Here is a 17,395-nt window from a genome sequence, read left to right as displayed (position 1 = left end):
GTAAATAAATAAGCAATCCTACAGTCTCACAGTGGGGCACACTGTGAAAAAGGGATCCCATATGTGTTTCTCTGATCAATCTTCCCTTGGCTGTTAGTGAGAGGCTGAGGAGACAAAGCCTTGCTCAGTTCATGAGGAGAGGACTGCAGTCTCTTGGGAAGGGAGACACAACAGCTTTATCACTTGCCTTCCTTGAACCCCCTCCGGAGACAGGACCAAGGCATGGTGTTCAGAATCTTGTGTGTTTATCTTTTTGCTCTTTTTTCTGCCTTCAGAATGTAACTTTCATGGAAAGTCCTAAAGAGATAATAGCTTCCCTTCAAATTTAAACACCACCTAGTCTCTGAAATGGTGAGGACAATTTTTGTGAATTACTGGTAACTTTAGATAACTTCTACCAAACTAAAATCAGCACATGCTGAAAAAAACATCCTCTTGGCTTTCCACTCAAATTGTTTTTACGTACAAGAACAGCACCGGTTTCGTTACAGTGCTTATGACAGTAATTGCTAGATTCAGTACTGCCAAGTCTCATTGTTGCCTCTTATCTAAATGCACAGCCTCACAGCCTTTTATATCTTTTGGTTTTGAACTGGTAATAAGGAAAATAAAAACTTTAAGCTTTTTGCTCTTCAGGACTCTTCTGTATTTCACTATCACACAGTAAAAAAAAATGATGAGACAGTTCTGTAGATCTTTATCTTGGTGAAAGTTTGCTGTAATAACCTTTCCAAAAAAAACAAAGAGCCTGAAAATAGATGGTGACTATTGCCCTAAGATCACCCACAGTTTCTAAACATCTTCCAGAGCAGTTTGTAACAGATATTTGATAGTCGCCATCTGCTTGAAAGTCTACTCGAGCTGGTCACTGTCCAGAGTTGGAGAACACTTGACAGCTAGGGCCTGAAACATAATTCCCCTCTCCTGCCCCCCAAAACAAAAAGAATTTTGCTGTATGCTGTATCTTATTCAAAGGGTGGCTTTCACCCAGTGATCAAAAGCTGTCAAGGCAATAGCTTTAAATTATCACAGAAAGGTCTAAACACAGCAGCTTTCCCCGTGAATGACAGTTACTGTCATTGCTTTCTAGAAGAGGGAAAAGGAACAACGATGAAAAGCTGCAGCCTTGTCAAATTCTACACGGAAACAAGAAACTGAAGCAAAGTCAGCATGGGTATAACTGGGAGCTACGGAAATAGTAGATAACCACAAACGACAGCACGTACAGGAGGAAGCAAGACAGCAGCTTTTCACATTTGTTTTAGGCAGGTGGAACCACCTAGGTAATCCGAGTAATCTTCGGTTTGGGCTTGGTAAAATGCCAACCAGTGGGACCTCCTGCTAGAGAAGGTCAAGGGACACGACTGCTGTCACCCGATCAACCACACGGCTCCTCACAGGAGAAGGTATTTTTTTAAATTCTGCTTATTATCAGTGCGCACTGGGAATGATTGAGCCCAACTCCAAATGCATTAAAATGTATCGTTGCAAAAGTCTGTTATGTAAATGCAGACAAAGACATTTTAAGTGGGCAGTTTCAAAAGCCAACCTGGAGTCTTATCTTCAAAGATGAGAAAAAGTCTCTGATCTGAGGATGAAAGAGTTTTGGTTTTGTTTGTCCAAGCACTGCAGGTAATTATATTAACGTGAATCAAATGCTAGACCTGCTGACATTTAGATCCTGTCATATTATAGAGTACATCAAAAGAGCAAAAGACGGGACATAATGTGTAGCTCTAGAATTTAGGTGGTTATCTCAGAAAGCTAATTATTAACTATTGTGGTAAACCTCGGGTGAAGTCATTATTGGAAAATGGGCAAATAAGATAGGGAGAGAGATTATTCTCCAAAGGTTAGGTCGAAGGAATTACAAGCAAAACCAAACAGTGCAAAAAATGAGCATAAAATTAAAATAATCATATATTCCCAGAGTAGCTGTATTTCTCCATGTTTAAATCACTGTTCCTGTAAATTAACTCCAAGCTTCCAGAAGCCCAAACTTTTCACGTGGCATCTCTCAGCCCCTTGAACAGAACTGGAAATAACAGCTTGTTCTAGGAAACCTCATTGATCCCACAATCAACTCATGGGATCCAAGCACCTCCGCCAGGCAGAGTCAATCTCAGTGATGAGAGTGGTGTAAAGTTGGTTGGATGCAATTACAGACCAAAAAGATGTATTTAGAGAATTAAGATTAAAACGCCTAAAACAAAGTGACAGGGAGGAAAGTGACAAAAAACGAAAAGCAAAGGCCCTAATGAGGGAGGGATTGAATAATATTAAAACCAATTATTCCTTTTCTGCTACTGAATAAGCAAGCATATGTGATAGGCTTCATTCAAATATTAACAGCAAGCCAGCAGCCAGGAGAAGCAGTGGTATTCCAGGTTCACGGCCAGAGACTGCCCTTTATATGCAGACACCACAGTCTTCACTTGCTGTATTCCACCTTCAAGAGAGTGTGAGTGTGGATTACCTATCAAGGTATGTATTTGGAAAAAATGCCTTGGTTACCCTAGCATACCTTTCACATTGTAATAATGATGACAAAACCCCAAACATATTCCACAGCTGCTACACAGACACCAAAGACCCTCATTTCAGGCACAATATCTGTCTCACCAGGCACTGGGCAGGTACATTGTCAACACACTACAGGCATCAGAGCCAACCACAGCTTCATTAATAACAAACCTAAATACATTACACAAATGGGGTCGCCTCTCTTACGCAGAGCAGGGCCTCATATCCTGTGAGAAAGAGCCCCAAAGGAGAAGCAGCTATCGCTTCAATCTATTTTCTGAGATTTCTCACACAGACATGACGACAGCACTCAAGGGCAACCTCATCCAGCCTCGTAAAGACACCACAAGTACCAACACAATTATTTCACGGCCTTCATTTAGATATATCCAAACCTTCAAAGCAGTTCTAGTACGTTTCGATCTCAATCATATTACCAATGTAACATTACATCACATCACCAACGTGCGTTGCAGCGATCCACCCCAAAAGTATCATGATAACCAAATGTCTTGACTCAGCTGTTTTCATATTTCAGAGTTAATGGAAGCAGTCCTGCCCTATTAATACTCCCTATAACTGACTTGGTAAGTAGAATCTGTCAAAAATCCTTCCAAACAGACTGCAATCAACCCAAACCTGTGATTTTAAGTGTCAGAATGAAGCTGGGATGACAATGTAACTTTCCTCTCAAGGAAGCAGAATTAAGATGTCCCTAGAAAAACTAACGCATGTTACTTTTACTATGTTGGCTGATAAACAAAGTGACAAGTTTATATTACATTGGTATCACTCTCCAGTTTACATTTTGCTCTTAAGGTACAGATAGTTGAATCTGTACCTGGAAGGCTTGAGTACTTCAAGTCAGCTCTCTACACCTGAAAAGACAGAACAAGTCTCAGCCCAAACATGTTTTGGTGATTGTCAGCTGGAAAAAAGAATGAGATCCTAACAGCTTCAAATAATACAGAAAAGCAAACACCATCATGCCTTTCTTCACTCAAACTCAAGAAAAATTACGTAACAAAGAAATCAAACCCCAGTGTCAAATCATAGCAGCATAGCAAGTAGGAAGAATTAGCAAGAAGGATGAATTTGACCAGGACCTAACCTGAATACAATGCACCTACACATGTATATTTCTTTTTCTGACATATCAAGATACAGCAACAGCAGAGCGACCCCCCACAGTGAAGTCAAAAATGTTTTACTACATCTTCCATTTTGAGGTGATAAAACATCTGTAAGTTTTCATCTGGGATAAGGAGCTCTGCCAACAACAGGGAGGAGAGGGGCTATAGCATGAGGCGAACACATCTCCTTTCTTTTATTCACTTGGCAGCATAAAGCAAAGAAACAGCAGCTTTTTTGAGTAAACTCAGTCTATAAGGAGCTCACTATCCATGATTAGCTTTCATGTTTTTTTCCAATTATCAGATCATGGACAACATCAGGTAAAAACAAGTAAATACACCCCAGCAACCACGGCCTAAGCTAAGCTTCTTCGTTAATGGTAACTGGCCTCATGAGTTTTATCCTCAATCATTTTTATTTCAAAGTGAGAAAAAAAAAATCTTTTTCAAAATCCAAAGCAAGAGTTGAACTCCGTAATTAACTGTAAGACTTTCAGTAATTCTGTCAATCTTTCCCAGTCCATATAGACCCATAGCTATGACCAGCTGGAAGAAAGGTATTAGTCCTAAATCTGTATTTTGTTTAAGGAAGTTTTTTTTTTTTTTTTGAGAACGGAAAAACTGCATGAGTTCTTCTGGACCACATGAAATTTATGACCTGACACCTCAGACAACTTCTCTGATAAAACTCTGTGGAACAAGGAATATACAGCTATTGACTTCACAAATAAATTTGACAAGAAGGTTAGAAGTGGGTTACTCAGAGGTATCTTGTTCTTTCCAGGCCTGTGAAGGAAAAACTCTGTAAGATTACAAAAAAAGTCCTCGTAAGAGGTGAACTAGCAGCACAGATTTACTCATACCTCCTTTTAAAAAAAGCCAGCTCAGTTCGTATAGCTCATTTAACTCTGTGATCACTGACCTATCAAGACAGTATAAGCTAACCCAAGACACGTATCCAAGCAGGCTACTCAACCTGACCCAAGCCAAGGAATTAACAAAGGCAATATAAACACACTCCTGAAAACTGTCTTCTAGAAAGTTCCAAGAATTAACGCATTAAAGTCTGTACATATCTGCAGCAAAGATCCACACAGAAAATGACTGCCAAAAAACCTTGGCTTTTGCATTTCAGTAAGTTTTATCTTGTCTGTATTTGTGTAGAAGTTATGGTAGGAGCATGCTAACAGAGAAAATGGAGAAACGTAGCACAAAACACAGGTGGTGGTGGCAGGAGCAAGGCAGCCATGACCAAGCCTTAGTATACTCCACTATTCGAAAGACCCTGACTTCTGAATACGTACTTTTCAGTTCTCCACTGGAAAGCAAAAAGTCAGTCAGCAGACTTACTGAACGGGCTAGCTGGTTAATTTTTAATTAATGCTTTTATTAATACCGTCATTGCTGAAGGAACAACAATGCCTTTGAGAGAACCCCTGACTAAGAAGGAAAAGCTGCTATTGATAATATTGACAACTCATTGTCCCACGAAATACAGCTATAATTTTTCAGCTCAGGCAGTGAGGACACAGAGCCAGGTGTTAAAGCTTCCTCTTCCCAGATCCCAGGCTGCAACATGCAGTTCTGGCTCTCTTACCTTCAGAGAATGAAGTCACGAGATAAAAATCACACAGAAACTTGCATTATGGGTGTTCCTAGCATGGGACGTTACACTACAAATGAATCTCAGAATGATCTGGGGCTGCAGCCACACAGAATTGCCCTGGTAACACTGCAATGTCGGATGCCCGTTTTCATAACCCTTCTGCAATCCTACTCAGTCCTCCTCACAAAACATTCTTCATATCCTTGAAGTGACAGACGTATGCCAAGGACCTGAAACACAACCGCACAACTTGTAGCTCTCACACGCCTCTGCTAGTCATGTTGTCACACACCAGCCACTGCAGCTCGAAGGAGCCCCTGCGTTCAGAGGTGTTCTCTCCTTAGGGTGATCCCCCCTGAGGCGAAGGCAGATACCCCCGAGAGGTAGCAGCAGCCAAGTCACCGAGGAGATGATAAAATGTCAGACTCCTGGCTGTACAAAATGGCAGTTGAACCCTGGCAAGGCGCCAAGTTGCTCAAACAGCGAATTGAGAAGTCCACAGGGCCATAATTATGATTAGCATAATAAGAGAGTGCTACAACAGCTACCTTGTTACTCTGAAGGGTCACGGAAAAATTATCACAAAGCAAAGTTTTAGGGAGGGACACAAAAGACAACAATGACGTAGCTGGGAGGTTTTTACCCGGAGTTTCTCCCATGCATGAAGCGTGGCCCGGGAGAAAGTACAAAGGCTGTGTAAGAGATCAGGCTCTGAATCAGGAGCAGCCAGCCATGCGGACACAACTCCAACTCCTCTTCAACTTATAAAAGATCATACGAGAAATGTGACACGGAAGACAAAAGGATTTCACCAGAAAAATAGGCGGCTTGTGTAAATTTGAATTAAATACGGGCCCAAGACAGTCAGTCAGGATTCTTTCCTTTCTAGCTAAAAAAGGCTATTTTCTCCTTTCTTCAGATGAAACAGAAGAGATAAAAATAACAGAAATTTAACTGACAAAATTTGAACATTCTGGTATTCACATTTTTTCATTTTGAATGTCATATAAGCAATATTTACAGAACCACTGATTCATGCAATTAGCCAGCTGTCTGGGTGAAATTAATCAGTTATAACAAAAGTGTTAGACATTATCATTGATTTTCAGACTTAATGCTATATGGCTATGAAAATTTTTAGATTCATCACACTTTGTACAGGAATTTATAGAAGAGCTTAAGTTTAAACTCAAAAGTTCTTTTTGCAAACAGAAGAATAAGGGTTTTCATTGAGATCTGAATTGCACAGAAGACACTGATTGAGAATCTGCATATAAAAACCCACATATTTAGCAGGCACAGTTTGGTCCCGACAAGCAGAAATGCTACTGTTTACACAGTCACTTCCATTTTTGATTATGCTGCTTCTGTTTTTCCTGTAAGACTTTTCCCTTACCACAGATAGCTCAAACTAAAAATGCTTCTTGCGAGGCAAGGTCAACCATTCCCATAGAAGGCAACTGTACGCTGTATCCCAAGTGGCACTCACCAAGACAGCCCAAGTTACAAGCTAATACTGCCATTAAGATTTTCCATCCCATTTGTTATGATACAGTATCAGACAAAACATCAACTCAAGATCTGCCTTTTGGATTTTAGAGGCTAAAGCAGCTGGACTTGTAAAAACCTTACCCTGCTATCTGCCCCTTGCAAAATCCACAAAGTCAAAGGTTTTCTAATAAAAATAAAAATCAACCCTTGGCATCTGTTTGACTGACCTCTTTCTAAGCACCTTGTTCTACAGACAGGAAAGAAAGCCACCTTTAGACTGTAATATACTTCTTTCACTGCTACAGCTTCCAACTGTAGGTGTCCCCCATAACGGAGATATTCTACTTCTCACACACCAAAATATTGCTACTGTCATAAACCTTTCCTGACAGAAATATCTGGCAAATATGGTTTTAAATATGTTTTTTCTAGCTTTGCTATGTACACCAATGGACTTTAACACACACAAGCTAAGCTCAGGGCCATAAAGGTAAGGCACACATCCTAAATCTCATTTACAGTGTTCACTGTATACCATTGCAACACCTCATTGAAACAATCTAGCATGTTAAAATTTACCAACTGGTAGCACATTTCAGAATACGAATTCAGGGAAGTGCACACTGATTTTCCCGATTAGGACAGCCGCTTATCAAACCTGTCATCTTTGCATTAATAAACCTTTTATTTTAGGTAAGAACATCCATTTATTCCCAGCAGTAGCTGTGTATCTAATGCAAGTTGCTTACGAAGAAACATGAAAACAACTGCCCCTCTTGCCCAGTAACGTCAAGCAAAAGACTATAGACAAAATAGTGAGAGAAAATATACACTACTGTTAAATATTTTTTGGACAGAAGAAGCAGGAGAACATGCTCTATTTGTCTTTCAAATGCAGATTCTAAAATGCTGACTTGTAGTGTATCTTAGCTCTGGATTTTGCTACTGCTCACATTTAAATGCATTACAATCACAAAACACATGTCAGCAAGTAGTGGAAAGCAACATCGGATACTACTTTATAGTACTGATAGTACTCTGATAGTAATGAAAAACTTCACAACTGATTCAACTGATTGTTCTGCAACAAATATCTATTTGTTTTTAATGAAAGGACAAAAACAGGGGTTTTTTTGTACTCTCCGTCTCACTCATACTGTAACTAAGAAAAAGAAATGACATAAACTAATCAACTGTCAGACTGAAATGTTCAAACTAGTAATCTAGGCTTGTTCATTATATATTTTATATATATATATATATATATATATATATGCTCATTAAAAAAAAGGTAAGTCACTTACAGGACAGGATGAACAATCAGCTCTGGACTATATGATTTGATTACTGTTGCTGCATCTTTGGTACAAAACACGTGGGATAAATCTGCGCCCTAAAAAAGAAAAAAAACACAAATAGAATCATCAATTCTGTACTTAATAACAACTTAGTCATTCCAAAGCTCACTCAGTAAACAGTTCACCTACTATCAAATTCCTACTTCTTGGTGGTTGAAGCAAACTTTTTGTATTTTTTCTATTTTGGCTTATCATACCATGCAATGTTTTGGAGAAAATTTATACCATTTTTTTGCATCTACCTTCCAAAATGTTTTTTTTTGTTTTTTTTGTTTTTTTTTTTTTTTTCTGTTTCTCAACAAAAGGATGGCCAAAACCACAGATCTTGAACTTTTACTCACTTGAGCATCGTTTCTCATTTCAGATTAGCAAAGACTAAAACAGCACATGTACAATAGGAAAAAAAGGCAGGAGAACATAATTGAATAAGAGATAAGCTGCACTAGAGAGGAAAAGTAATACTGTAATATACTTGCAAAATATAGCTGTAACAATCTACAAGTACTATTCCAGTCCTACCATTTTTACTCAACAGGCCAAATCCACAGCAGATAAAGGCTGGCACAGTTTCAACAGCTTCCCTTCAGTTAAATAAAGCTGAGAAGTTTAGCCTCAAGCTTCCACCATGAACTCAAAAAATCCGAAGTACACTTAAAAATTATGTAAGCAGTGACCAGAAAGCCTTGTCTGCTATTTGTCTTCCACGCTGCAATTTCACAAGGTTAAGGAAGTGTCTCCTCTGCTTTACTTCTACACGTTTAATATTTCAGGTTTCTATGCAATTCTTAAATTTGATCCTATGGTTCCTCCTATGCAGATGTAATGATCTGCGGCCACGCAACTTCAGCTGAGGACCTCCTGGTGTACTACTGTATTTGCACTTAGTGAACAGAAAGCTGAGTGCTTTAGCATTTTATAATAAGATTATTAAATGATAACATTTCAGTTTTAGGATTTTTTTAAATCCTTGAGGGACTGCATCTTTTGGGGGGAAAGAGGGAAGAAAAGATCGAAACATGCCTTCAGAAGGAATAAACATATGCGACGAAAAGGAAGTACTGAAAGTGCTGGTACACAAATAGAATACGTGTATGTGAAAAGTAGATATACATTATGTACGCATGATTTGTTTATATTTGTATAATCACAAATGTATTTCGGTAGTGTACTGTAAATATATTTTTAGCCAGTTAATATGTCCCTAAAATCACTTCTAGGAAGAAAAAACATTGGGAAATACTTCTGCTAGAGCTTATAATGTAAATAAAATGTACTACTAAAAAAATACATTAAATTTAACCAACTATGGTCAGACTTACAGCACCCAATAATTTTATTAGCCTAAAGCTCTAAGTTTTGAAAGAAAGTTACTTCATTCAACACACTTAGCAAGTATGGAAAGAAATTCTGAAGAATTCTGACTGCCACACTGAAAATGTAACTTTAAACACTAATCTAAAGATATTTAGATATTTGATAAACTATTTCAGCAACTTTTCAGATTTGCTATCTGAGCCTCTGATAAAACAGTTCTCCCCTAAAATCTTCATTTTTTTTTGACTTAGCTCTAACTTTACCTTATACAGAGGAAATACTTGCAAGAAACAGCAAGTGACACACACTTACAAAATATTTCTACAAATCCAGAACTAAGAATTTTCTTTGTTAAACAGAAGACCTTTTAGAACTCCAATTTCAAGTACATCACAGAGCAAATGCTTTTTAAAAATGGCACTAAGCCAACATAACTGATGAAAAGTTCACTTTGGATTGGTGTAGAACACGTACCGCTTTGAGAGCTGTAATTGCAGCAAAATATGGTGCTCCCGTGTATCTAGAATGAAATACAATTTAGGTTAGGAAGCACATTCATGAGGTTAGATAATCTGGAAATCACTTTGCCATAATGAAATCTCAAATTCAAGGGCAAATTAAAAAAAAAAAAAAAAAAAAAAAAAAAAAGCTTTCTCTTTTGTTTGCTGTCAAAGACAGACAAAATCCTGCTATACTGAAGCCAATCTCAAACCTTGCTTTGATTTGAAAGTAGCCAGGATTTCACCTTGGACACCTGATCTTTCCACAGAAATATTTATAAAGATTATGCCATAAAAAAGCAAACTCCTCTCAGACAATCATCTTAAAAGTTTGGAGACAGACAAACAAAACAATAGTTGAGAACTGTTTGCGAGCCAAGTCTGGGATCCTTGACCTAGATCAATCCCATCTGGTTTTAGATGCTGAACTGAAGTACCTAAACTGGGACTACAGTTGTCCTGAATTCTCTTTATGAAGACTGAAAAGAGGGATATGGGCAGAATCATCCTCCAGAGGTGTCTGCTTCTGCCAAGAGAAAAGAACCTAAGTCCAGTAGACCAACAGGAAAACTAACTCCTGGCTAATCAACCTAGCTATAACACAGCACATTTTTGCTCTTTATAGAATGTTTATTAATGGCAGATCTCTTTTACAGAAGATGCCACCTCTATTTCAAAAGGGGAAAATGGAAAACAGGAAGGTATAGTGGTTTGTGCAAAGTATTGTGCAGATTATTGAAAGTGACCAAGAAACTGAACAGAGGTTTTATTTCTTGGTCAGTACAACATTTAACTGGTATACATTGTATTTTTTTTTTTTTGAAACATTCTATTTCTATCATTCCAAAACATCATAAATCAGGGTATTGATAGAATCTAGTAAACACCACAGTTGATCAAAATAAAAAGCTCACAGTGACACAACATTCTATTCCTCATTTAAGAGATCCAGTTCCCAAGATACCAAAATACAACAAAGATCAGCTGTGCCACTGTCTTAGTCTATTTACTTCTACAACCTCATCATGCAATGGGAAAAAACATTAATACTGAAAGTAAAGACTGTTAGGGTAGTCAAAAAAGACTGAGAGGGTAGACACAGACACCAACTGCACTCAAGTTTCAACACAAGTTTCAACCACATTCACTGCCAAAGTTTTGCATCACAACCTTAGGGCTACGTGCTCTTTCATAAGCATGCACGGTCACAATGATGGATTAGTAAAGCCCTCTAGAAAACTCTCCTAAGGTGAGCTTGAATGGCTTCCAGAAGCAGCAGTGATATCCACAACCTCTCGAAGACAACGCTCAGATTTCTGTTTAACTTACTCTTGACATCCTCCAACAATGCCTATCCGTCCATCTTGACCTTTATGCCTTTTCCCTGTTAGAGGAGGGATAACGTTGCGCACCAGCTGAAAAATATTCTCCATATCCTTCAGAGTGTGTGTTCGGTGCAGTGAAAAAGTTCTTTCTATAACTGAAAAAGAAAGAAAGTCTTACTGTAAAACATGTTCTTTTTTAAACTAACATGAGCATTCAAGTACTCAAACACCAATAAAGTCACTTGAAGATATACAAATGGACGTACTTGTAAAAACCAAAAGCATTAGCACCTCAAAGCCTTTAAAACACCAAGTAAATAGGGAAGGTGATCATTTTTAAAATGAATTTAGCGTCTGAGGCGGCGAACATTCTCACTGCTCACACAGTCCTAGCTTAGAGCTCGAGTACAGAGAGAAACAACAGCCCAGAATAGTTACATGTACATTTTGCAACTCAGAACTATCGTCAATCTGAAATCACTTCCATAATTAAGCTCAACTGAAATAGGTACACTCAGTAAGGACTAAGCACATCCAGACACGGAGCAAGCACAGAACAGCTCAAACCACATTTTATATTTATACCCTACCTTATTTTCACTTCCCCTTAAAGACTTCCACACCTCAGCAGAATCGGGGCCTAACTCACTGCTCTCATTTTGGCAGGTGGCTACGAAGCATAATGCAAAGTCTTTCTGCAAAACTATAATCCATTGCACTAGATGCAGCAAGCATTACAAAAATAACACAAACAAGTTTGAGCTGTAACGCAACTACTGATCTCTGATGCAAGGTTACATTTGACACTATGTATTAAAACAGCTATACCCTCCAAACGCTGTATGCTCAAATTACTGTTTCAAAAGACTATGAAAATTTAGCAGAAAAAAGTGTATCAGCAATTACAACTAAAGCAAATTAACGTTTACCTATCATGGGACAAAACAGAAGACCAGTACTTACATCAATGACGGTTTAACTATAAATTGCAGTAAATAAAGAATAAACTCTTGTATTTCAACAAAACTCATTTACTGTACAAGTTTGTTGAGAAGAGTGGTTTATTTAAACATTATATTTTACTTCTTTACTTTATCCTCTTTTTTTTTTTTTTTTTTTTTTTTACAGATCTCCAAAAATATTTCAAGGAACTGCTGCGTATTTATAGAAAATTACATAAAAAATAGCTCCCACAATAGTCCTGATTTCCACTTGTACAAAATTTAGTAATCCCACCCCTCAACCCCAAAAACTGGAGGCGAAAGAAGAGAAAAAGATGTGCCAGAAAATTTGGACGTAATAATGAAAAAAAAAGTAATAAGCAAGAAAACTCTCTCTGCACGCTATCAGCAGAAAGCATCTTTTTCTCCATCCTTCACAAAATCTAAACCTAAACCTAATCATCAGCAATAAAATGCTTTAGTATTCAATAATAATAAATACTCCTTGCTGATCTTTTGCTTCTAAAATCCTCCTATAATACAGGCATTCTGCTTCCACTGAGGTAAAAATATTTATATATATATACACATATATATCCACGTGTTGGATTACGGCCAATGTAGCATTGCAGCAACCCCTAGTAAAATAAAACACTCATCTCCTCTGGAAATAGGGCAGATTAATTTCTTTAAATCACACCTCGTACATTAACTGGTTTTCAACTTCACATTAAACATACATATCGTACACCTTAGGAGGACTTGAGAAACTCCTCTGTTCCTTTGCTGCTGATTTTTGTTCGTTTGTAAATATAAAGTGATTATGTAATAAACAAAAAGAAAAGGAAATCATGCTGAAAGACATTCGTTGTGGAGCCCCACTTACCTACATAAACACTAAGGCATATTTAGCTATCAACAACTGCAATCCTAACTCCTTCAAAGATGTGCTGCCTGAAGCGTGATTTTTCACATTACAAACACTTTCTTTCACCTTCACCATTTGAAAGGTTAGGAACCTGAGTTCCTCATTACTACGGTTAAATATACACAAAGCATTTTTGCACAGTGTATTACAGCTGTACAACTTGTATGGTGAAATCCAGCAGGAGAAACTAGACTGCAGGTTTGATCCCATACAAATGATAAAACTCCTTCAACTTTTGGCAAGAAAAAAGCATTTTAGAAGCAATGGTAAAGCCTTGTAGGTACCATCACCCCAGCTGAACACCTCAAATGACTTCCTTGGAGATTTTCTAAAGCACTTTAGGTTTCCTTTCCTTTAAAAGTAAAAGCAGTGTTTGAAACACAAAATCCATAAACACGCTGTAATTTATCAATAAGTCTTTTGACGTAGTGTATTGCTACTGATCAACTAGCCGATCAAGAAGAAACACAACTGAGTCACATAGCCTAAACCTGTACAGGCCTGAACACACAGTTCCTGATCAATTTCACAGGGAAATGCCAGAATATTTAATATACAACTGAAAAGGTTTCAAGGTCCTCTCAAGAATCAGAGCATGCCCTTTATGTTCTGATGTGCAGGATTATTATTCTACACTGTGGATTTGGGTGTTGGTTTTTTTTCTTTTCAAACCACAATTTCTCTTTCCAGCAGTGTGAACTTCAGAATTAAAACAGAACAAGACTTGTTCCAAGACAGCAGGCTACAACCACTGAGTCCCAAGCTGACTCTGGTTTCAGCACTGCCAGAATACCCGTTTTCCTCCTGCCCATGAAGTCTACCTCCACATACAAAGAGACTATGATAAAGATAAGTGACACAGAACCACAGAGCTCAGAAGTCTGTTAATGAATGCTAATATCTGATTATCAGCTTCTGGCCCACACATAATTTACAGAAGAAAAGGTCTTTGCATAAACACCAAGTCTAGAGTTCTTGCTTTGCCTTCTCTAAAATAAATTCAGGCCCCCAAAGAGTTTATAGATGAACTGGTATAGAATAAAAATACATGCCAGTATTTCCATCTTGTACTGTGCCTACTACAGTAATATGGTGTTTAATTAAAAGATAGGATTCAGAATACATATTTAAAGAAATTTATTTTAAAGCTGGACTTTAACATTTGGCTTACTTGAGCGTAAGCAAAATTCAAGTCTCTTCCCAACCCTGGAAAAGCATATGCATATCCTTAACTTCACACACTGAGTTAGGCCTGCTAATTTCAATAGCAGCAGAATTTCTGCTACAACGTACCTAATGTTTCCACATAGTCTTCAACAAACATACTACTTGTCTTTCATGTATAAAACTTCTCCTGACTTTGTTTTACAGACACGTGAACGTGGAAAGAACTCCCCGATGTTTACAGGGTTTTAGAAGTGTTACTTCACTCATTAGAGTTTGTTATAACTAACGCATCTATGTTATATAATCAGTACAATGGTGCAAGTGACAATTTCGCTTTACATCAGACAGACACCTTCACCACGGTATTCAATAATTCCAACTACCTTTTATTTTGAAAAGCTGCTTACTAACAGGGCTTTCACATTGAACCTTTTAAAAAACACAGCTTTTATTTATGCTATAGAAGGAAGTACCTATCGGTGGAGAAAGTGCTGCTGTCACAGCATTATAATTAAAGTTATCCCCATATGAGCGATGGTTTGCCCTCTGAGGTGGACTCGCTGGTATAGATTGTGACCTTTGTGATACCGTAGAAGAAATTCCTGCCAACATCTGTCCCAACATCTGTAACATCTGGAGCTCTCGAGCATGCTCAGCTTCACGACGCTTGTCCTCAATTTTGAGCCTCTGCTCTTCATATCTGTAAAATTTCTCTTCTGTATCCACGCTCTGTTGCAGAAATTTTTCCATCATTTTATCCAACGTTAAATTTGCATGGCGTTTTTTTGATCTTTTGGGCTGATTGAGAGGTGGAGTAACAGTAGGAGCACTTATTTCTTTAAAGCCTAAAACAAGAGGAGAAAGAATTATTTTTCTGGAGGACTAAGAAGAAAGCGCTAAAAAAACCTCCCTGCGAGATGTGGACCTAACGTGTCACTAAGTTGTTATTCTTCCCCAGTGAGAACTGTAATTATTTCAGATATTTGTATTTCAGAGTACCAAAGCAAAAAACCTCAAGCTTCTACAAAGTCGCAAAGGTAGCACAAAAATCACGCAGACATCTTTTAATTGTTGTAGTACTAAACTTCAACAATGGGAGTCTTTTTGATCTCGTAAAAAGGTTTAAGTGAAGGCTATTAAACAGTAGAGGCTCATTTGTGCATTGCAGGTAATTACATTAATCTAAATTGAGTTTCAGTCTGTTGGCATTCTGGATTTGCATTTCAAAAGGACATTAGTGTAAACAACCCTTTGATGGGGTTTATGTGTAAAAAGAAGGTTGGTTAAACGTCAACCAATTGGCTGATTCCTCAGTGATGTCAACTGCTGAGGACAGGTTCACGTTTGTATTAAAAACACGGCTCTAATCTAGCTTCAAAACAAACAAATAACGCTGCCCCCCCACCTCCACAACACACACACAGAGCCGGGGGGAAAGAAGGAGAGAGGAAGGGGCAGGCTTTATCTGAAGACTTCTCCTGTCTGCCAGCACCCTGCTGAACTTGGAGGCAGGCTTTCCGAAACAACCCAAGCCGTTAATTACGTAAAAGCTACCCCTAGCTCTCTGGCCCGTTTCTGCCACAATAAGCAGATTTTTCCGGGCATTATCTTCATCATCATCGTAATGCCGCTTAGCGGGACCGCACGTCAGCCGAAGGGAAGGGGAAAATCCTCCGGCGAGAGGCGCTCCCTGACGCCTCGCCTCACCTCCGCTGCCAGTCGGCTTCCCCCTGCTCAACCCCAGCCAAACCTCCTCTCCTCGGGGCCTCCATCCCAGCGGCGTCTCCCACCTGCTCCCCTCCCGGGCACCACCCTTGGGAGGCCTGGAGGAGGTGGCAGGTTTGGGAGCGAGGCAGAAGCGGCCGGAGGGGAGGCCGCCCGCTACTCACCGTCGCCCGGCGGCACCGGGATGGCGAAGGGGGGACACTCCACCTTGATGGGGTGGTCGGCGTAGGACGAGCACTCGCCGGAGTCCTCGGTGAAGTTGTCGCGGGGGGACTCCAGCTCGCCGTCCTCGTCCAGCTCCGTGTCGACCTCGCGGCTGTTGTGCGGGGTGCCCGGCGTGGGCGGCCCGCCGAGGGGACCCAGGGGCTGGGGGCCGTCGGGCAGCGGGGCGGCGGGGGGCTCGGGGGCTCCGTCGGGGCCCCCCCTGCAGCTGAGGATGCGGTCCATCTCGTCGTAGTACTTGCAGATCTTGCGGGCGTGCCCGTTCTTCTTCAGCCCGTCCCGGGCCTGGTAGTACTGCCTCTTGAGGCCCTTGATGCGGATGCGGCACTGCTCCGGGGTGCGCTCGAAGCCCAGCTCGGCCAGGCGGCACGCCACGTCCCGGTACACATGGCTGTTGCGAAAGTTGCCGTCCAGCGCCGACTGCACGTCTGCCTCCCCCCAGATCTCCAGCAGCGCCCGCGTCTCCAGGTCCGACCAGAGGAAGCCCCGCGTGTTGGTGATCATCCTCGGCCGGCCGGGGTCACCGCAATGGCCGCGCGCCGGGGAGAGGAAGGCAGGGAGAGGGAGGGACGGAGGGGAGGAGGAGGAGGAGGAGGGAGGGGGCTCAGCGCCCGCTCGCCGCTCGCCCAGGGGGCGCCTGCACCAGCCCCGGCCCGGCAAGCGGCGGGGAGCCGAGCCCCGGGACCCGCATCCCAGCCCGGGCCGCCGCCCGCACGCCAAACTTTTCCCGGCGCCGCCGCCGCGGTCACCTGCAAACAGGGAGGGTTCCAGGGGGGTGGGATAATGGGGGGGGGGGGGGTACAAAAATAAAAAAATAAAATAAAAACCCCCTTCCCCCGCCGCTCGCTCGCCCTCCGCCGAGAACAACGAGGGAAGAAAGGAAAGGAGGCTCCGCCGCCGCCCCGCTCAGCCCAGCGCCGCCGCTCCCCCGCCCCGGGCTCCTCCGGGAGCAGCAGCAGCAGCAGCAGTAGCAGCAGGACGGCGGCGCTGCCCGCACTCGGAGGCCCGGCTCATGGCAGCGCCTCCCTCCTCCTCCTCCTCCTCCTCCTCCTCCTTCCTCCTCCTCCTCCTCCCCCCGTTCCTCCCCCTCCCTCCGCAGCGGAGCGCGGCTGCCCGCACGGGCACGGCCACCCTTGCACACGCCATCCCCTCGCACACCTTG

At 41.0% G+C, this 17,395-nt stretch overlaps 1 protein-coding gene across 4 annotated transcripts in view; it reads right to left on the bottom strand.

The window, feature by feature from the left end:
• Positions 1–17,395, bottom strand: part of NAXD (NAD(P)HX dehydratase) — a 48,983-nt gene that overhangs the window by 30,937 nt on the left and 651 nt on the right. For 2 of the 4 annotated variants that reach the window (XM_038173364.2, XM_027444266.3), the window contains exons 2-6: positions 16,176–16,982; positions 14,760–15,131; positions 11,255–11,405; positions 9,900–9,945; positions 8,058–8,146 (exon numbers count right to left, since the gene is read on the bottom strand). In XM_038173364.2, coding sequence (XP_038029292.1) covers positions 8,058–8,146; positions 9,900–9,945; positions 11,255–11,405; positions 14,760–15,131; positions 16,176–16,982 — 1,465 coding nt within the window. The remainder of the gene's footprint in view (positions 1–8,057; positions 8,147–9,899; positions 9,946–11,254; positions 11,406–14,759; positions 15,132–16,175; positions 16,983–17,395) is intronic. The other 2 variants (XM_027444287.3, XM_027444282.3) reach the window with 1 other exon arrangement.

This window comes from Anas platyrhynchos, chromosome 1 (assembly GCF_047663525.1).
Source record: "Anas platyrhynchos isolate ZD024472 breed Pekin duck chromosome 1, IASCAAS_PekinDuck_T2T, whole genome shotgun sequence".
In the NCBI taxonomy this organism is placed as follows: Eukaryota; Metazoa; Chordata; class Aves; order Anseriformes; family Anatidae; genus Anas; species Anas platyrhynchos.
The sequence above is the reverse complement of the archived record's forward strand: the minus strand, read 5'-3'. Positions and strand labels throughout refer to the sequence as shown.